General features: G+C 36.6%; 1 protein-coding gene across 1 annotated transcript in view; it reads right to left on the bottom strand.

The window, feature by feature from the left end:
* Window positions 1–18,036, bottom strand: part of tprg1.S (tumor protein p63 regulated 1 S homeolog) — a 52,764-nt gene extending 34,728 nt beyond the window's left edge. Inside the window, 4 exon segments of the mRNA NM_001094620.1 lie at window positions 7,266–7,442; window positions 12,433–12,524; window positions 13,287–13,472; window positions 17,937–18,036. Coding sequence (NP_001088089.1) covers window positions 7,266–7,442; window positions 12,433–12,524; window positions 13,287–13,463 — 446 coding nt within the window. The 5' untranslated portion in view covers window positions 13,464–13,472; window positions 17,937–18,036.
* Between the last annotated feature and the right edge of the window lie 4,558 nt (window positions 18,037–22,594).

Raw genomic sequence — 22,594 nt, forward strand, 5'->3', positions numbered from 1 at the left:
GAGACCTCTGCTGGCAAGAAGTAGCACAATATATTAAAATATCCAGTTTTAAGGATGAGGAGGTGTTACTTACTTTTGTAAGTTTACTATTTTTCTTACAAAACAATACATGGATGAATTCCCAAGGTTCTTAAGAAAGAAAATTTAATTTCCTTGTGATTTCTTTTAGTCCTTTTTCTACAACCCAAGTGTACTTTTGCCATTGAAGCTTTGTATTCTCGAAAAACGGTCCGCACACACCAAAAAGACCAAATTTATGGTAAATTATTCACCAAAAAACCAATCTTTAGTTTTAAAAGAGGTAGAAGTGTTGCGGATGGAATAATAAGATCTGATTTTAAACCAAAGAAAGGTAAGGATGCGAGGTTTAACAAGAGAGGTACCCTTCCGTGTCACGATTGTGGCCACTGCAGTGGCATAATTAAAGGTGACAAATGTACCCATCCGAGCCAAGGATATGAAATTCAATTAAAACATATGGCAACATGTAATACGGAGGGGGTAGTCTACTTGTTAAAATGCCCCTGTGGTCTAGGGTATGTGGGCCAAACCTCAAGAGCAGTTAAAACACGTCTAAATGAACACAAAAGCGTGATTAGAAACTATAAACCAGATGAGGGAACTGATCCTAAAGATAAAAGAAGTAAAGAGAAATACAAAAGAGAAACCCTACTGGCTAGACACTTTTATAATGTGAAACATAATGTCTCCCAAATAAGATGGCAAGTTTTAGAAGTTATTTATAAAAATGCAGGTGTTGATTTTAAAAAATCATTATTGAGGAGAGAAGCATATTGGATTTGGCGTCTGAAAACACTTTCGCCTAAAGGCCTCAATGAAGATTTTAACTTAACATGTTATTTGTAATATATGTGGTTTTGTAGGTTTTTTAGATATTTATACACTTTTTAATAATTTTTACAATCACCCTTTTCCTTCACAGATGAAGTATCATGATAGCCCAATTGCACAAGAGTGGTGTTAAGATTTTCCAAATATTAAAGCTAAAGTAAAAACGCAACCAGGGGCAGTGAGTAAAAAATGTTTTTTATTGGTTGAAAGAAATGTTTTCCACTAAGTAATGAAAAATATATGTAATATTATTGAAAACATGATTTACACTGTAATTATACTTAAATGAACTGAATGGGTTAATCACATGATTGATACTAATGAGGTGTTACACAGATGAGATGGGAGGAGTCAAGGGTATAAGAATATGGCACTGTGCACTTTGTAAATTTATCCTGAAGAAGGGAGGCTGTGTCCCCCCGAAACGTTGAATATTTATTGTTGGTGGCATTAATAAAAGGGGCACTATCCCCGACTGCAACATTGGTGTGTGCGGACCGTTTTTCGAGAATACAAAGCATTAAGGTGACCAGGCAAGGTCAACGGTGGACCAGCACCACTACGCAGAAAAAGTGGAAGGAGGTGTGCGGTAATACAAAGTTTCTTTTGCCATTGAAACCATGATTTTGTTAGCAATAAACAGAATTTTTGTCAAACTCTTATTAAAACAAAAAGAGGGCAGGGTATTTAAACTTAGGGGTTATGTTAAAGGGTTATATTGCCCAGTTTTCTTTCATTATACTGTATACATTCCTAAACATCTTTCTGTGGTTTTAGAATTAACATGAAAATAAATTCTGCTGTTATTGCACACACCACAGCCAAATTTGGCATTAATGGAAAGGCCATCTCCTACAGAATCCATTATAAGCATATAATACACAAAAGCCATGAATATCTTGTAAATGATATCCTTTTTAAAGGTGAATACTGATGTCATCAGTTATAAACGGTGAGTAGTGATTTCATTTCTGTCACATGACTCCCTGAATCTTGTGTATTATTGCAAAATATGAGGATATTAGAAGTTACCTCGGAATTCCATGACCTGTATAAAAACACTCGGCCGAATATGGTCATGAAACTCCTTGGTAACTTATAATATCCTTATATCCACTATATAATTATAATATTTAAAAATGATTTCCTTTCCACTGTAATAATAAAACAGTACTTTATATCCAAACTTGTACTTTTGATCCAGACTAAGCTGCATGAATCCATATCCAGATAACCCCAGGTCCCAGCCATTTTGAATAAAAGATGATATACCTTTAGTAGATAGTTACAAAGCACCTGGATAGTATGGGCATCATGGTAGAATAAAAAGTGCTGTTTTAACAGATAAGGACTATTTCTCAAATAACCCAGCAAATCTGAAAAACAGCAAAACTGTAAAATCCCAGGCACAGATTCTGTTACAATGAATCCCTCACAAAATAACTTAGTATGCAGAAGTCTTAGAACATACAGTCTAGTTTGGAGAAAAATACATTGCAGGGATTTGGTACATTAAAAGAATTACAAGCTAAAACTGGAGTGACTTCTATTCGCCATTATCCTGGAGTGACTGGATAATATGGTGACTTTCTTAATTAATTAAAAACCTGTCAAACTATTTAAGTTTCTTTGGGTGGATAAGATTATGAACTTGAATAAATTCTTCCGAAACCAGATTTAATGAAGATTAATTCAATATACTATAAACCAATTATGTGTTTAACCTTTAATCCACTTAAATACATAGAAGCAGATGAAGTAATGATATTCTGAGTATAAATGAAGATGGTTAGAGGGACATACAGTATCTGGCATTCATAATCAGCATTAGGGATTTAATAATATAAAATTCCAGTAAAGAGCCTATTGACTGCACTATGTTTTCATATTATGGATTATTGCTAAATGAAATATGTTTTAAAGAAGGGGGCGCCTCAGGAAACATTTTCTATACATTTTGGAGCTGTCATAAAGTCTATGGGCTTATAGGGCTGAATAAATGACATTGTGTGGGATAAATTCAGGTTCCATTGATTACAGGTATGGGTTGCTTTATCCAGAATACTCCAGATTACAGGAGGGTCATCTTAGACTCCATTTCAACCAAATGATTCAAATTTTAAAAAAAAATGTTTACAACTATGATATAATTAATCCTTAGTGCAAGCAAAACTAGGATTATTATTATTATTATTTAATATTTAAATTATTTTTACATAGACTTAAGGGATAGAGATCTAAATTACGTAAGATCCCTTATCTGAAAAACACCAGGTCCCAAGCATTCTCAATAAAAGGCCCCATACCTGTACATGAAAATGAGTATCACCAATAACACTGCTTTATAAATGTGTGTTAATAATAACACTAATAATAATAGCCTCTAGTAGCTTTCTAGCCTCCATGCCTGACATTTTTTGTGAAATGCAACTTGAATTTTGGGGGCTCATGTCACCCCAAAAAATGGACAGGTATTCTTCAGCCCAAGAAACATTTTCATTAAGTCTTGAGAGACTTCTAGCTCCTTTAGGTAACCTTTAGACAAGCTTCCAGCATTTTACTGAGCAGTGGCTTCCAGTTTGCCACTTTCCTATATATCCCATTTTTTCCATGGACAATATATTGTCAAATTCTGGAAATTGATTTGAGTTAAAGTAAGAAAGGTCTACAATTTTAAGATTGTTTTTGAGCTCATTAATGCTTTTTCACCTTGAATATAGAGAGGTTGCAGCACAATTAGAAGGTAAATTCTGGTACGGCACTGACCATTGTTTCTTTGAAGTGCAGTCATTCAAAAATGCCCGTATAAGGGCTCTAACACACGTTTTTCTGCATTTTTTAACAGCATGCTGAGAGTGAAAAAAGAACGCATATATTGCGTTTAAACACTTTTTTTCTTTGATGAAACATATTCTGTTTTTTTCTGTTCCAAACTTAATGCTCTGTTCTATAGATAGCTAAATGCGTATTTAAGAGCAAATATACCGCTAACTTCATGCACTGAAATACAAATGGATAAAATGATACTTAGAACGCTTATGAGTACACCCAGGCAGAATATAACGGAATCAATTAGCGAATTTATTTATTTGCACCCAAACCTGTGTTTAAAATATGAAAACAAAATTCCAAAGTAAAATTCACAAGACTTCTAGGGATAAAGTTACTAAAATCCTTGAGTGTCCCTCTACTACTGGATAACTCATGTAACATGGGAATAATATTTAATATATAGTGAATAAAGTACCCCCTCTTGTAAAATATAAGGATATTATAAGTTACCGAGGAATTTCATGACCTTATAAAAACATGAAGCCGAAGGCAGAGTTTTTTTATTCAGGTCATAGAACTCCGAGGTAACTTCTAATATCCTCATATTTTGCAACTGGGGGTACTTTATTATAATACACAAGTTTCGGTGTGTCATGTGACAGAAATGACATCAGAACTCACCGTTTATAACTGATGACATCAGAACTCACCGTTTATAAGGATATCATTTACAAGATATTCATGGCTTTTGTGTATTATTTATTTATAAAAATGTATCTTAATATTATAAAAATAATTTTACTTGATAAAGAATATAGAAACAGACAAATCTACACCCTGAAATGTGATATAACCCTCAAAATAGAATTTTGCATAATAAAACAAACTAAAAAGCCTGGCCCTTTGGTTCTTGAAACAATGTAGCAGAAGGCAGCTCTTCTCCAGCTCTCACAAAGTAGTAAATTATACGTCCCAGGATAATTTGTACTACAAATTTTTAATCAGAACTAGTGCACACAGTAACAAGACAGACTGATTTCAACAGCAATTACATTTACCAAACTTTACAAGCAATGGACATGTTTAATGAAGGTATATGGGAAAGTTACATAGAATTAGATTTTCTTTCATTTGACACAATGTTATTTTTGGTTTTTCATCTCTTTTAACTAATGATGATAAAAGCTATTGTTTTATACTTACAACTGCAGATTTACATGAAAACAATATTGGTGGCATTTGTTTCTCTTGGGTTCAACATAAAGAATATCTGCTCAAAATTACATTAAAACTTTGAAAAAAATAGCAATATCTGTAAAGGCGGCAATTGCTTTTTCAGAGTTTTTCAAGTTTGGGTCTTGTTTAAGAAGCTGTGTGTGTTTCAGGTCACTGTTTGACCATAATTTAGCAGGGTGCAAGATCATGTTATCCCCAAAACACTAGACCTTTGTGGTTTTTTTTGTGATTTAAATTGGCCAGTGATCTTGATGGTCACCTGCTGGGCCAAACAGACAGATATGCTCATGTGGTTTAATGTTCTGGGTATACAGATATTTGTGTCATGATGTACATATTCTAAATTATGGTATGTATTTAGGTAAAATTATTAAGGTATATAGATTGCTACCTACAGTCATATGAAAAAGTTTGGGAACCCCTCTCCGCCTGCATAATTATTTATTCCACTCTCAACAAAAAATATAACTATGGCTTTTATTTACCTGGAACATCCGAGTACTGGGGTGTTTTCTGAACAAAGACTTTTAGTTAAGCAGTATTCAGTTGTATGAAAAACTGTCTGTGCAAAATTGTGGGTACCCTTATAATTTTGCTAATTTGAATGCATTTAACTGCTCAATATGGATTACTGGCAACATCAAATTGGTTGGATTAGCTCGTTAAGCCTTGACCATCATAGGCAGGTGTGTCCAATCATGAGAAAAGGTATTTAAGGTGGCCAATTGCAAGTTGTGCTTGTGTTTGACTCTCCTGTGAAGAGTGACAACGTGGGATCCTCAAAGCAACTCTCAAAAGATCTGAAAACAAAGATTGTTCAGTATCATGGTTTAGGGGAAGGCTACAAAAAACAGTTTAAACTGTCAGTTTCAATTGTAAGGAATGGAATCAGGAAATGGAAGACCACAGACACCATTGCTGTATAAACCCAGGTCTGGCAAGTCAAGAAAAATACAGGAGCGGCATATGCGGAGGATTGTGAGAATGGTTACAGACAACCCAAAGACCTGCAAGAACATCTTGCTGCAAATGGTATATCTGTACATCGTTCTACAATTCAGAGCAATTTGCACAAAGAAAATCTGTATGACAGGGTGATGAGAAAGAAGCCCTTTCTGCACTCAGGCCACAAACAGAGTCACTTGTTGTATGCAAAAGCACATTTAGTCAAGTCACAATAATTTTGAAACAAAGCGCTTTGGACTGATGAGACATAAATCGAGTTATTTGGTCATAACAAAAAGTGCTTTGCATGGCAGAAGAACACCACATTCCAAGAAAAACACTTGCTACCTACTATCAAATTTGGTGGAGGTTCCATCATGCTGTGCGGCTGTGTGACTAGTTCAGGGACTAGGGCCCTTGTTAAAGTCAAGGGTTGGGTAAAGTCAAGGGTTGGGTGAATTCAAGCCAATATCAACAAATTCTTCAGGATAATGTTCAAGCATCAGTCACAAAGTTGAAGTTTCATAGGGGTTGGATATTCCAACAAGACAATGGCTCCAAAGACACTATGAAATCTACAAAGGCATTTATGCAGAGGGAGAAGTACAATATTCTGGAATGGCCATCACAGTCCCCCGACTTGAATATCATGGAAAATCTATGGGATGATTTGAAGCAGGCTGTCCATGTTCAGCAGCCATCAAATTTAACTGAACTGGAGAGATTTTGTATGGAAGAATGGTCAAAAATATCACCATCCAGAATCCAGACACTCATCAAAGGCTATAGGAGGTGTCTAGAGGCTGTTACATTTGCAAAAGGAGGCTCAACTAAGTATTGATGTAATATCTCTGTTGGGCTGCCCAAATTTATGTACCGGTTATGATACATATTGCATATTTTCTGTTAATCCAATAAACTTTATGTCACTGCTGAAATACTACTGTTTCCATAAGGCATGTTATATATTAAAAGAAAGTCGCTACTTTGAAAGCTCAGCCAATGATAAACAAAACTCCAAAGAATTAAGAGGGGTTCCCAAACTTTTTCATATGACTGTATATACTTTCTGTGTGTGTATCTTGCAGTAAGTATAACAGTTATAATTATGTTACTCTTCTCATCTAACTATATGAAACAGTGTCTATGGATGCACCACATTCCTATACTGTGCTTAGCCAATTTGCTTTTCATCCAACAGTCGTCAGTCTTTGGCCTCACCTCACCAAATGTTGCCAATGTGATCAGGTAGTCAAGAGACTCCCAGTATATTTAATAAGTAGAAATACACACTTTTTCTGAAAACAATGAGAAATCCAGACTACTAATGTGCAAAGACAACTGTATTTCGTGGGACCCCCACTTTTCTAATCTAGCACTGACCCACCCTTTTCTCAGCTGCAGCAGGAATTTTTCACTAAAATTCTGCACTCAATGAATTTTGAATGTGCCTTACTTACTTGTCAAGAGATCTCTGAGGGAATGTAAATGGTCCAAGGCATATTTTGTCGATGAAGTTGAGAGGAACCTTCTGAATCTGCTCGCAGCACAGCATGATAAAGTCATATTTACAAATGAAAAGGCTTTTATCAGTGATCAGAACAAGCCTCTCCTTCTCATTGTTCCAGTGATCAACTCTGCAGAGAATAAAAACATCAGTGAGCATTAGAAAATGTCATAAAGCAGCATGCAGAAAGCAACAGAAAATGTTTAGACATAATAGTCATTATTTTAAAGGTGTGGTTCACCTTTAAATTGACTTTTAGCATGTTATAGAATGGTAATTTCTAAGCAAATTCTCAATTGGGCTTCATTATTTATTTTTTAATAGTTTTTTTTTTTTATTATTTGCCTTCTGACTCTTTCCAGCTTTCAAAACTGACCCAATCTAAAAAATAAACGCTCTATAAAGCTACACATGTATTGTTATTGCTACTTTTTATTACTCATCCTTCTATTCAGGGCCTCCCCTGTTCATACGCCAGTTTTTTATTCAAATCATTGAATGGTTGCTAGGGTAATTTTGACCCTAGCAACCAGATTACTGACATTGCAAACTGGATAGCTGCGGAATAAAAATCTAAATAACTAAAAAAAACACAAATAATTAAAAAGGAAAAACTGTTGCTAATTGTCTCAGAATAGTATTATTTACATCATTCTAATACAAGTTAGTTTAAAGGTGAATAACCCCTCTAAATATATAATATACATCTTGCATTTGTTATAAATACAGAGTCCTTGCATGAATCTAATTGTTTGGTTCCAAAATAAAGAACAGGAAATGCTGTGGGAATAGCATGTCTTTGAGTTATCAACATGATTTCATATTTCACTTTGCAACAAAAACCTCTTCTTGCATTTTCTAATTTGCTCTGAAGAAGGCAGCAAAATACTAAACGGAGTGTACCAAATATGACGCTGATTTTTTAATTTGACATTACGTGATTATACATTCTGAAATCTTGTTAAAAAACATATCCCATCTGGATTATGAGAAAAACTGTAAATCCTCACAGGTTTCTGTGAATTGCTGCCTCCATCTCTAAAACATTCTGACAGCCACAGAGAACTTGAAAATGTGTAAGAAGCATAGAAATATACTGAACTTTGCTAAATATAAAAGACTACCAAATGAGCAGAGAATCCTTTCTGCTTACCAACAATTTATTTCAACTTCAGTTGCAATTATCTCAAAATCTTGGGTATATGAAGGCACAAGCAACCCCGTGTGCTGAAACTGAAGAGGTAAATTTGCAATGTCCACATAAGGATTAGTGGCCCTTTTAAATAGGCAATTAGCCAAGTGACTACATCTCAGCATCATATAGAACTCGCAGCTCTATAGTTCTATTTTAGACTTGTTGTGCCTGTAAGCTAAAATATGGTTACCGGTTATCCAGACTGCATGGGATCTGGGGCTTTCCAGAAAAGGGATCTTTCCGTAATTTGCAGCTTCATGCCTTAAATCTATTTGAAAATCACGTAAACATTAAATAAACCCAATCGGCTGGGTCTGCTTCCAATAAAGATTAATTATATATAAGTTGGGATCAACTACAAGGTACTGTTTTATTATTACAGAGAAATAGGACATTTTTGAAATTTGGATTATCTGGATTATTTGGATTCTTTGGAAAACAATTGAACTGAAAAAAAAGGTGTTGGAAGGAGAAAAACCCCTTTCAACATTAGTTGTTCTCATTACACGTTTTTGTAAAAATATGTAAAAACATATGTAAAGCAGTATTATTTGCAGAAGCTGTGATGACACTGATCGGGGCTTCCATTAGGGGGGTACTGGAGTTAAGAGACCCAATGGCAGAGGTGGACACAAAAGGGGTTTGTTTAATATTTTTAATTGGTGGACCCATTGTACTTGTTAAGTCCACTACCTGGGAGGGTAGATGACTAGTGAGATACTAAGTGGGGTATGTAGAGAGAGAGGGTTCCACTAGTATGGTACTCCATGATGGCATTCCTATGTGTGATGCTAAGTTTTACTTTGAAACACAACATTTACTACGTTAATGACAAGGGTTAAGCATTGCAGCATTACACTATGGGGCCTGTGCAATACCTCTCTGACTGTCATATGCACAACCTAAAGCAATAAGTGATTTGTGCATGATTGTATGAGGTGCAGACTAAATTGGGGAGACCACGAAAAACAGTGTAATTGTGGTGAATGCAAAGTATGTAAAATAGAGGTTATATTGAGGTTAATTTATTTTATATTTATATTCAACCAAAAAAGAAGAAAACAATTTGGCCTGCAGAGGACAACAGACTTACAAGAGATGGGATACATATTAAACCCAACAGAGACACTGGCATTAATGTTATTTGATTTTCTGGTCTGTGGGTTGACTTTAGAGACTTAGGAATTCTGAAATTCAAACATAGTTCTGGTTACTTGTTAGGCCAAGGAGTTTTGCAATATCACTTTCTCAGTGCTACACTTGGGGAAAGCATCACATCTGTAAGAGAAAATGTTTGCACAAACTGTTTCTAGGATGCAACTCAGACACAGACAATGAAAAATGAAAAAACTGTCTGAAGACAAATACTGTCAAATCAAGGAATGCAAACCCTTAATCTGGCATAATGCTCAAACTCTCATGTAAAATATGAAGATGTAACAATAAATAATTGTTAAAATGTAATGGAAAAAACTGTAGCAGTTCCTTTCTTGTTGTATCGCTCCCCACCCCTGTGGGCAAACAATGTATTTTTCTTCAATTTTCTGGATGATTAATGCAGGAAACCTTTGGAATATATCTCACTGGACGGCTCTGCATTCCTTTATCCTATGCTTGAAAGATCTAATGCCAAGATGAGCTTTAACAGCAAGTATAATGGGCACCTTGCCTGCACATCTTCCTAGTCAGAGCAGGACTGCTATTCAGGGTGGATACCAACAAACACTTTATAATAGATTTTCACTGGTATACCTGTGTGTATTCCACTATAAAACACTGTATTTGTTGATCTAATGCCTCCTGGGAATCCACAGAGATTTTGTTTTATTTTAAATAAAACTATTTTGTAACTTTTAGAATCCTTTTATAAACTTTTATTTCAAATAAAAGTTCAATTTGAACACTAAAAACAGATCAAGACCAGTTTTTTTCTACATTTAGCTTTGCACATCACTTAACATCAATTAAACAAGAAGCAGAATTCATAGGGACCTCATCAGAAATGTTAAAAACACAAGGGCGAGTACAAGGGTGACTTTATGTAACTTTACGCCGAATATTCAGTTCTCAGAATAAACTAGACTGCATGCTAGAATGTACTCTGTGAAGGCTTAAATAATGCACAGTGTGCTTTCACTTAAGTATTTCATTGTACACAGGAAAGAAAGTACCAAATATGGAACTACGGTAGCTACAGTATAAGCATGTATAATATATATTTATTAAGGGCTTTTGCAGATGGGCTTTAACAGTTCCAGTCCTTGCATGTTACATTTTATCTACATTGGGTCTTTTAGTGTACTGTCAGAGGTACAGTCCCCATAGAGAAATATAGGGTCAGTTAACTCCTTTGTTCCTATGCAGTGGGAAAAAAAATACACTACATAGCATTGCAGTTTTATATGTTCATCAGTAAGAATCCTTAGACAGAAACATAGATGATGACCTTCTGAGTAATGGTTGTGTGTATCTGGCAATAGTAAACACATAAGACCTTACAACTGCATCTTTTAGAACTTGTGAAAATTCTTACTGATATTAAAGATTCTGGAGCTGACCCTTCTAAAATAAAGTTTGGCTGTGTGCTATTGTCTTATGGCGGTCACCAGTTGAGTGGTATTTTGCATGAAAGTTTGGCCTTTATGAAAAAAGAGAGAAAAAGTATTCTAGCAGTATTGTGAATCCTTAAGCAAGCTGTTCTGTGCCACCTGTTTCATAATTTTAAACCTACCAAATGCATGTTTATTACAGAAAGTGTCATCTATGGTGGTTTATCGTTTTTGTTCTTACGTATTCCTTTAAGAGCTACATACTGGGGTTATTTTTGACTAGAAGCAAATAGAAAACATGTTTTGAGTGCCAGCAGAGAGCTGGCGCTGACACTTATTGAGCCGAGGCAGTTACAGCAGATAGAGTCTCTGTTGAAAACGGAATTGATCGGTAAATTTAGCATGTAACAAAATGAGCCATGCCACATGATTCCATAGTTATAAGAGTGTAGGAATGTGAAAATCTTAAGACACCCTTACACTTTACAGACAGGCACATCCCTAGTAATATGGACACCTCAGTGGGTCCTTATGGGGACCTTGTGCTTATGTAACCCCTGTAGTTCACACAGTGTACACCAGATGGCACTGTGCCAGAGTATAAAAGGTTTAGGAACCATGTGTTCTGGGTCAATTGCTTTAGCCCAACCAAGCAGGCTGGAAGGGAATGGGTAGTGTTGACCCTAGGCGCCTTGGCCCTAGTAATTAGATAGCTATACTTGTTTATACATCACTCTAGGAGTGATAGAGAGGTTATTTAGTTGAGCAGCTCAAGGCTCCGCCGAGGAGATTAGAGGGATTAAGATCCCAGGGTATTACTGACCCAGAGTAAGGAACCAAGTGTTGAGATAGGGATGTCAGGAGTTCCCTTAGTCTGCCACTGGAAGATATCCCGAAAACTGGGCAATACCCATCACATGCTGTCAACTTACTCTCTGCTGTATATTCCCTAGCCTGTGGGGATTCAGCCTATACGTGCTGTGAGTATATGCTTCCTTTATGCTGCTGTGTATGTTCTATACTCCATTGTGGATCAATGTGCTGAATGATCTATGTGCTATTGTTCAATAATCACAGTTCTTGGTTCAAACATTAAAGAACTACTGGCGCCCATCATTGTGCTATCGCATCCATTACAGTTACATTACACCCTGCCACCCCGCTGCAAGGGCTTACCCCTGAGAAAGAGAGCTCATCTGTGGTGTTAGCCCACAAAGGAAAGTAGCTAAAACTGCCCTAGCACAAGTCAGTTTACTATAGCGCTACAAGAGCAAAAGCAAATGGAGGTCTACAGATAATGTCTACCCAGGCAGACTTCTATACATATAATCTGTAGATACATGAAATAAAGGAATAATGCAGGATGCTATACTTACTCTGCTAAAAGCCAGGCACTGTTCACAGTTTCATTTTCCTTTGCAAAAATTTGCTTTCTCAAGTCTTCACTGGCCTGCTCAAATGCTCCCGGCTGAGAGAAGAACATATATATGTGTTAAACAATTGTTAAATATTTAAGACATTATTCTGTAACTTAGGGATGTCCAGCCAAACACTGTTTACCTTTTACCTAGGGTAAAACTACAAGCAGTATAAGAGGTTTCATTTTAGCAGCTGCTGAGGATTATTGTTCAACATCCTCTTGAAGTAATTAATATGTATCTTGTGCCTATGGGCCCCTTTTATGGGCCATTGTTTGATCAGAGCCCCTCATGAAAAGCTTCCACATTCAAGTAAAACACTGTATTACTCATCCATACAGTATATGGAGCATTTCTTGCAATATTTTACCATCAATGACCCTCACACTGGGTCCCTGTCCACTAAAATCCACATACTGTATGTAGTCAAACTCATGATGCTATAACTCAGTGGCGCCCAAAAGGTAATTCATGATCTGCCGGTAAATCTCAGGTGACCAACAGATTACAGCAGGTCAACATTGTTTAGAAACTTTCTGGGAAGAAGGCGTTTTTTTAATACATGTGTCATATATGTATTATAATATTGGAGTTTCTGGAGCACGTTCACAAATCAGCCATTAGACTTAACAAGACAAAGTTTACACAAGGCATTGGTGGGCAATAGGTAAGGAGTAACAGTTAATGTGCATTTCAGCAGACACGACGGCAAAATAAAACTGTAGCACTGTACTATATCATAATAGCTCCCTGGATCATAGTGAAATGCCCTTTACACAATAGTAGGTATTGTTTATAACAATTTTTTTTACCCTGCCCACAAAATACTTTCTCATAAGGTAGTCGTTTGGTTGCTGTGGCACAGTATCTTGAGGAGGTGCTGGCTCTTGTTCCTTCTTGCTCACAGTATTCTTCATGTCATCTGGTTTAGGGAGTTCCTGTCCTCCCAGTTCCACGGGTCGAAACTCTGCTACTTGACCAGACTCCATATTATAAATCTGGAGGGGGAAATTGAGCAAAAAATATAACTACAAGTGAACTAAGTCGTAAACTGTAAATATAGATCTTCATATAGTGGTCATTTGCAAATGCAAGCAAAAATATACATATAATGCCATGTTTTCGTGTAACAGAAGTTAATATTTCCACCCGCCAGCTGCAAAAGCAAAATGTACACTTAACTCACTAAAATGGGACTTAAATTACAATCCAAAATTATAAAGTTATTATGAATATTAGGATGCGTTTGCTGTGACATTACGATTCAACATACATCGTGTTTCGAACCACTTGTTTAACAAATGCTGGTTTTGTGACTGTCTAGAATTACATTGTCTGTCTGTTTTTGCCCCTTGCACTTGTGTTTGTAACTGAGCTTGTTTTGATAACCTGCCTTCTTAAACTGGCTACTTGCACTGTCCTTCAAGTATTAAAGAGACCAGACTAGCTGAAAACCAATGTGTTTTGTATGGGTCCTAGACCAATAGGTTTTAGCAGGCTCCTCAGTCAGAACAGAAAATCCAGTAACACGGAGTGTGGCCTGAGTGCAGGTCGTTCATCTGGGCTCCCCCATCCCCTCCAGAAGCTATCTGTGCGGCGGATTTACATGCACAGTAGTTTCGCCACTGAGAAAATCCAATCTCTTTGGTTAGAAACTTTCTCTGGTAAGGTAGAAAGTTTTTAGCTGGTAGGGAATCCATCTATCACCTCATGAGCAATGAGGCTTGACCACCGGGTGGAATTCATGGAAATAAGCAGACTGCCCATATATATATATATATATATATATATATACGGTCTATCTATATCTATCTATATATCTATATATATATCTCTATCTATCTATCTATCTATCTATATATATATATATATATATATATATATATATATATATATATATATATATATATATAAATATACATACAGTATATGTCCCGCAGTGCCCACACTCAAACTTAGATCAAGCCAGAGGTGCACGATCAATATGTTAAATATATGTAGAAGCAGGATCAGCACACTCTGTTGATAGTACTGATAATGTGATAATGTGATTGTTTATTCCACAAAAAGAGGAAGCATTTTATCCTGCACATAACCTGTTGGTTGGTTTTACAGAAATTGTGCCTTATAAAAGCAGGCGGCAGAGTTGCAGTGTGATTTGCTAGATGGATTTCCATTTTCTCATTTTGATGGCCCGGGGAGTAGTTAAAAATTATAAAATTAACATGTTTTTCTCTTTAACTTTAAGAACATTTTATTATATTTTAGCCTACAATCGAATAATATCATTTAATATGATCCAGAGGTTTAAAAGAAAATTGTGCCATAAGCATGACTGTACCTATCCCAGCAAAGTCATCTGAGCTCTAGTGTATTGCAGGAATACAATTCAGTTACTGAATGAAAGTTTTAGCTGTTGGCAGATATGACTAGGGATCAAAAGCATCAATATTATATGGGAACAGAGTACTGTGGTAGTGTCCCAACATACACAACATAAAGGACCCACAATGGTAATTGAAAGTATCTGTCCATCATACAGTGTATTTACTGTACTAATCCATATATTCCATGTAAAATGTCAAAATTGCAATGTACACTTGCAGGGGAGAGGTAAAATAGTTGCAAAGAAAAATGGAGATGACCACACACCCTACGTTCCCAATAATCCTCTTGGTGCTCAGTGATGGGGGATTCAGCAACCTCCAGTACAGCGTGTGAAGAATTTAATCGGAACACAAGACATGTGTTTAGCAGGGCAAGCCCTTGCAGATTTATTTTATATAAATAGTTGCCCATGATTTGGGCAGTAATGTAAAATTTGGACAGCTAAGTGGATCCTTAACTGGGGTGTCACTGTTCTCCCTTATATACCCTTTATATTCTTTAGAAGCTGATAAGGAACTGTCTCTTTTTTTGTTTACGTGGATTTTCCCCTGGATAGAAAGGTGGAAGAAGTTCAGAACATGGTTCCTGTTAGGCCTAGTCAGTGTAAGGATATACCCTATCATAGATAACACTGTGATAGATAGGAATAGGGAGGCTAGTAAGCAGCCTCAGCTCCACCAAGGAGATTTAGTAAGGATTAGCATCCTAGGTACACTACTGCCCAGAGTAGGAACCAAGTGTACAGACCTAAGGGCTAGAGATGTTTACCTAGGTTTCACTTGAGAAAAATCCTGAAAGCTGGGCGTGACACTTTCGAGTTGAAATAATCCACTGCTAAATGAATGACCCCTGATGGGAAAAGTATTGAATGCCTAAATATATATCTGTGAGTAGATACAGTATCCTATCTCTTGTGCCTAGTTCTATAAAAGACTCCTATGTGCATCTAGTTAATAAAGGCTTATAGGCACACATGTCTGAGAGTTGTAGTTCAGTAGTAGTAGTAGTATCCGATTGAATTTTGGCCCCCAGAATCAGTGATGCTCAGGGTTATAACCAGTTCAATGAATAATATTTATGTATTTCCCTGAATATGCAAAAAAATTTGCCAGTAGGTACATTAATTTGCTGCTCGGCATGGCTTAAAAAAATATATTTTTTAACTGTTATAATGATTTTTAATGCTGACCTTTTTTTAAAGTAATGACATTATCATGTACTGTTGCCCTGCACTGGTAAAACTGATCTGTTTGCTTCAGAAACACTACTATAGTCATACAAACAAGCTGCTGTGTAGCAATGGTGAAAATTGAAAAAAGGCTATATGGCATGGGTTAAATAGTGGATCACATTCTGTTCTATAGAGCTTATCTGCTATCTGCTGTGTAACCTGAGCCGGTTATCATTTGAATGGCCACCCCCATTGCTACACAGCCGCAGGTTAACTGATCTTTCCGTAATTTGGGTCTTCATGCCTTAAGTCTACTAGAAATTCATTTAAACATTAAATAAACCCAATAGACTGGTTTTGCTTCCAATAAGGATTAATTATATCTTAGTTGGGATAAAGTACAAGCTACTGTTTTATTATTATAGAGAAAAAGGAAATCATTTTTAAAAATTTGGATTATTTTTATAAAATGGAGTCTATGGGAGACAGCCATTCCGTAATTCGGAGCTTTCTGGATATCGGGTTTCCGGATAAGGGATCCTATACCTGTACTTAATTGTGTTATATTCCATGACATCTGGTTATGTGGCCTGAACTGGTTTGCATGAGGACTAAAAAAGGAGGGGTACTTTAGGATTTTGGCATCTTTTCGCCCCACACCTCAAATAGTCTTTGGTTCTATATTATTTTTTCAAACCTGCAGACACTTTATTACTTTTTACTCACTAATATTGCTCCATTTTTCTTTTCTTTTTACATTCTAGTACAACATAATTTAAACTAAGATACATGTATGACATTATACCAGGGATGAATAACCCTCCAGCTATTGATGAACTACAGTTCCCAGCACAACTAGCAGTTGTATTGAAACAACACCTGTAGTGTTATATTTACCAAGCAGAGAAACTCCCAAACCACTAAGCGCAAAACAAACAAAACAAAAAAAAAATAACAATTTAGATTTCAACGGCCAAGGTGGCTGTTTAGCTCACAAGTCAATAAAAGCATTCCGTTCACCGCTGCCTAGTTAAGACCATATGTCTCATCAGGGTTTATTCTTGTCTGTTATGTACTATATTATAATTTATGCCACTTGTTTTACACACTCGACAAGTACTGTAGGTTCATTTCAGTAGTCACATACAGTATGCCAATGTGTCTGCACTTATCTGATCTTTCAGTGACTGGAGAGCCCTAAACCTAATACAAAATAACATCAAAACAACAGTTTAATTTAATGTATTTGGGTAGATTAAAACCAACTGGGAACCAATTAGTAACCAATTAGCAAGTATATTTCAATCTGAACGAAAATTTCTGGTCAGTCACTGAGTTATTATTGTACATATGGTAATTTGCATCTGTAAGTAAATGGACTCTGCTGATACGTATTCACCTTGGCATATCTTGTTGTGCAGCAAACAAGTAATATAAATGTTGCTGCACATGGGGACAACTGCTAGCATATCAACCCACGTAACATTCAGTGCAGATCGACACAACAGAGAGATGTTCTGTTGTACATATTTGCCTGTCTCAGAGCTGCTGGCAATGGGAGGGCAGGTCCCGAGTCTGTATCACAGCCTCACTACTAGCAGAACAAAGGGTGGGGTAATTGTGTTATAACATATGCCACATGTTTTTTTTAATATTTGTTAAACCCATTGACACATTTGAGTTGTAACAAAGTGTAAATGAGTGTGGGTTGAGGAGACAGTAACTATAACATACAACAGTGGCTTCCTCACAACTTTGCAGCTCCCCTCAGTGAAACATTCAGTGCACTTCCTGGTTTCCACACAATGCTGTTTGTCTGTCTGGGTAACTGAGATAGATCTTCTGTTTCCCCCAACCTGTCCCCCTGGCCCCACTAGTAACTTGCAACAGTTGCATCTCTTACCCCAGCCTGGTGTCTGTGCCCAAGGACGGCCTGCAGTCTGTGTTTGGATCAGGCTCGTCTGATTTCCGGGCTGGTATTTCCACACACCCACGAGCTTGTGATCGTTGTTAGAAACAACAAGTAGGAAGTTGCTGCTCACATATTAGACAGTCTGCACTTAAAGTGGAAGGGTTACTTTTTGGTTTGTTTGCCTTTCTACTTTGGCTCACCTTTAGCACTGATTGTGCGGAATCCCTAGAGCAATAAATAGCAGGGAGATAAAGCATGAGGGAGTATTCCCTTTTTTAAGCACATGTCAGATTTAAGCAAAATAATGAATCTATAAATTCACAAACATTTGAATGCCAGTTTCTTTTTTTTTTTACACTAACTTGTGCCAAAGTTTTTTTGCAATTTTTTTTTTAATAGAGCACTGCTTGCATTACACAGGGCTTTATCCAAGGGCAAAAACATTCAGGGGTCCCCACTCTTGTCTCTACCCTACCCATCCTCTTTCTTGCACATTATTCAGACATGCAAATTAGGGAGCAACAGGAGGCAAATTCAGCAAAAAGGCCCCTGTCCTTAACACCTTCCCAAAACTGCTGTTTACTTTAGAAACACTACTATTGTTTATATAAATACAGTAAGCGGCTGTGTAGCAATGGGGGCAGCCATTCAAATGATAACCAGCTCAGGTTACACAGCAGATAGAAGATAAGCTCTATAGAACACAATGTGATCCACTATTTAACCCATGCCATATAGCCTTTTTCAATTTTCACCATTGCTACACAGCAGCTTGTTTGTATGACTATAGTAGTGTTTCTGAAGCAAACGGATAGTTTTACCAGTGCAGGGCAACAGTACATGATAATGTCATTACTTTAAAAAAAAATTAAATCCTTTGGTGTTACTGTTCCTTTAACTAGCACCCTACAGTGGGACTAGCATGGGCAGCTGTTGCCCCTACAAGGAGATAATAAGCACAGTGTGTCCAGCGAGATACCTGCCAGTCAGGGCCTAAGAGGCTAGGTTTGGCTGCTGGTCAGGACCAAAGGAGGGGGTGCATGAGAGCGTAAGCCCCCCTGACAATGTGCAGTCCAGTGAATGGTAAAGCTGAAAGACAGGTTAATAGAGCCCTGTTGGTGAACTGCTATGCTGAAGTATGCCCTGACGAATAAAGAAGGAAGTGTTTGACTGAAAATTCCTGCCTGCTGTCTTTCCTACCAAGTTTTCCCCACGGACGGTGGTTCATCCAGGTAACAACTGGTTAATACTCAGGCCATATCTTGGCCCCTGTTACACGCCAACACTGAGGTATTTGGCGCTTGCGTAGTTGGAGCAGTCTGGTATTCGTACCAACTGCGCATGTGCCCAAAAGTAAGTAAATTGCCAAAGGGAAGGAAGAGGATCAGAATAAGCCTAGAAATCCAGAACATGGCAGTGCTCAGAAATACTTTTTGAAATAATGTACTATGCAGGGAGGGGGTACTATCTAAGGTAATAGATGGGGCTATTCTTATTGGGGGTTTAGTTCTCCTTTAAGGGCTCTTTCATGGAAGTTCTTACATGCATCCTATTTATGTGTGGTGAAAGCACTGTCCACCATGCTAGGTGTTTCTTGCAGTCTCTGGTCATTTGAATTGTCTCTGACTAGTCACTGTGTTCCATTTCCAGTCCATAGTTTTTAAAATCCTTTCTCTTCTTTCCTATTAACGTCTTTACTTCTATATTAAGCCACATAGGGTGATTCTTAGTGCTTCTACATTTACTCCTTAAGGGAATAAATTGAGAACAGTAACAAATAAATCTCATTTTAAATCCATTGCTGTTCTGTGTTTTTAGCTGTAAACATAATGTTATACTCTGAAGGGCAGCCCTCAAGGCATTTAATTAGCTTTTCTGAAATTCATGGTTTCGTTGCCCCGGTGTATATTTGTTTTTGTTGCAGCATACATTAGATGTAGGGATGAGTGAATTTTTTTGCTGTGTTTCATCAAGGAAATGACACCCATAGACTTCAATGGGAGAAAAAAAATGATGCGCGTCAAAACAACTTTGTGGCACATAGACTTTAAGGCATTTAGGCGAATTTTCGCCGCTGGCAAATTTTTTGTGAAGCGAAACAGGTTATCTTCGCCCATCCCTAATAAAATAATAATTCATTATGGTCACTATTACGCAGGGGTTAAATTACTTGCACATTCGCTATATGTTCTGGGTCATTACAGATCACTAGATCCAGAATATAATTTTAATTTTAATTTAAATAAATTATATAGTGTAAGTAAAGTTTATTTTGCGTGTCTAATATCATTAAATAGGATTTGGGTGACAGACTCCCTTTCAGATAAAACATATATAAATATCCATATATAAATTATAAAAGTTCATTTAAAGTTTAGTATACCTTTTAATGAAGTAACTATAACACATGACTAGTCTGTACTTTGGATCATGTATTCTACATCTGTTATTTACTGGTCATCAATTGAGGAGTACTTGGACTTTATCATGAGCAAAGATATCTTTTTGGCACCACTGTGTGGTTGCTAAAGGGTGTGTTGATGAAAGTTAGAGAGTTTAATTTTCCTGCCATAGTGTACAGATTCCCCATTAGAGAAATGTCAGGTAATTTAAAAAAAAAAAAAAAATATATATATATATATATATATATATATATATATATATATAGTGAATAAAATACCCCATCTTGTAAAATATAAGGATATTATAAGTTCCCGAGGAGTTTCATGACCATATAAAAACACGAGGCCGACTCCGAGGTAACTTCTAATATCCTCATATTTTGCAACTGGGGGTACTATATTTATTATAATACACACATTTTAGTGAGTCATGTGACAGAAATGACATCAGAACTCACCGTTTATAACTGATGACATCAGAACTCACCATTTATAACGATATAATTTACTAGAATTTCATAGCTTTTGTGTATTATATATATATATATATACTGTATATACAATATTTTATTATTTATTTGCCTTAATGTGTTTTATCACATTTGCATTTGATCTACCAAGGAGTTAATGCTAATGGCAAAAATCTGAAGGGGAAACAAAGGAAACTGAAGGAACTATGTTTCCATTAAACATCTCCAGATTTGAAAGGAATCTAAAAGCATCCGTTGGTAAACAGCATTTGTTTGAACTGGCAGACACAGTTGTAGACAGTAGCTGCCCACTTCCAAATAGAAGAGACAAATATAGTTGCCTTTCAGAAAGCAGCTTTTGATTTGTTTATTCTTGTTTTATTTAAAAGGATTTGAGGTTGGATGTGTGTGCATATGTCCAGTCTCTTGCATATCATACAAATATGACAATAACACTAAGGGGAAAGGGCCTCCCTGTAGCAAAAAAATGACCAATGTCAGCTGTGGGAAAATAGTGCTGGTGAAAAATTGACTTAGGCAGTTCCTTTTGATGGAAAAGTACAGATATGGACCAAATTATGATTGTCTTGATTTTTTCAGTTTAATTAGATAATTTGGTATTTGTATCTTGAACGAGCAGATGAGATGCACAATGTTATGTCAATATGTAAACAAATGCATGGAGAAACCAGATACCCATACATGTACAGTATGTCATTCTTGTATTTTGTATTCAATTCCTAATGAGCCATAAATGCTGAAGAGCAGGGCTGGAACTAGGAGTAGGCAGAAGAGGCATCTGCTTAGGGAACAACAATAGAGGAGTTCTCCTCTCTTACCACCCTTCACTCCCCTCTGCCTCTCTCCCCTCCTTCCTCTGTACTCCCCTCTGCAACTCTCCCCTCTGTTTCAGAGCACTCACAGTCGCAGTGGAGGGGGAACCTGGTGGCCAGCCGGTTTACCTAGGGCATCTGGTTGGCTTGTCCAAGCCCTGCTGAAGAGCATTTACAAAATACCACTGCATTAAGACAGAAGATCTGAACATTTTTGCTTGCATGAATCAAATCACTCTGGATGGACAGCAATTAACTCAAAAACCCACAGATCAACATATTGCCAACATTAATGTCGTAACTTTTAATTAATTGTAGGCATAGCTACAGTTGTGTTCAGAATAATAGCAGGGTGTTTAAAAAAGTAAATAAAGCTCAAATTCCTTATAATAGCTTTTATTTCCATAAACGCAAATGCATTGGAAACATTGCTTATTCTATTCCAAATCAAAACGTGAAGAAAAAAATGTATCAAATGTGTTTTATTCCTTTACAGAAAATTGAAGAAAACTGAATATTAGGCTGTTCAAATAAATAGAAATGTATGCATTCTTCTTTACAAATAAAACATTCACTGTTTAAACTGAAAAATATTTCAAGATTTTGCTTTCCTTTGAATCACTGAACTGCTGCACATCTGTGTTACATGGAGTCGACCAACTTCTGGCACCTGTTACATTCCACAATTCTTCTGCATATACAGCATTTTTGATGTCAATCCACAAGTTTTCTATTGGATTAAAGTCCAGGGATTGGGCTGGCCACTCAATAACAATAACTTGTTGGTCTGAAACCAAGATGTTGCTCATTTAGTGGTTTGTTTGAGGTTGTTGTCTTGATGAAATACCCATTTCAAGGGCATTTACTATTAGGCATAAGGCAACATGATCTCTTCAAGTATTTTTATGCATTGAAAGTGATCCAGGATCCCTGGTATGAGATAA

The sequence above is a fragment of the Xenopus laevis genome, chromosome 5S (genome assembly GCF_017654675.1).
Source record: "Xenopus laevis strain J_2021 chromosome 5S, Xenopus_laevis_v10.1, whole genome shotgun sequence".
NCBI lineage: Eukaryota > Metazoa > Chordata > Amphibia > Anura > Pipidae > Xenopus > Xenopus laevis.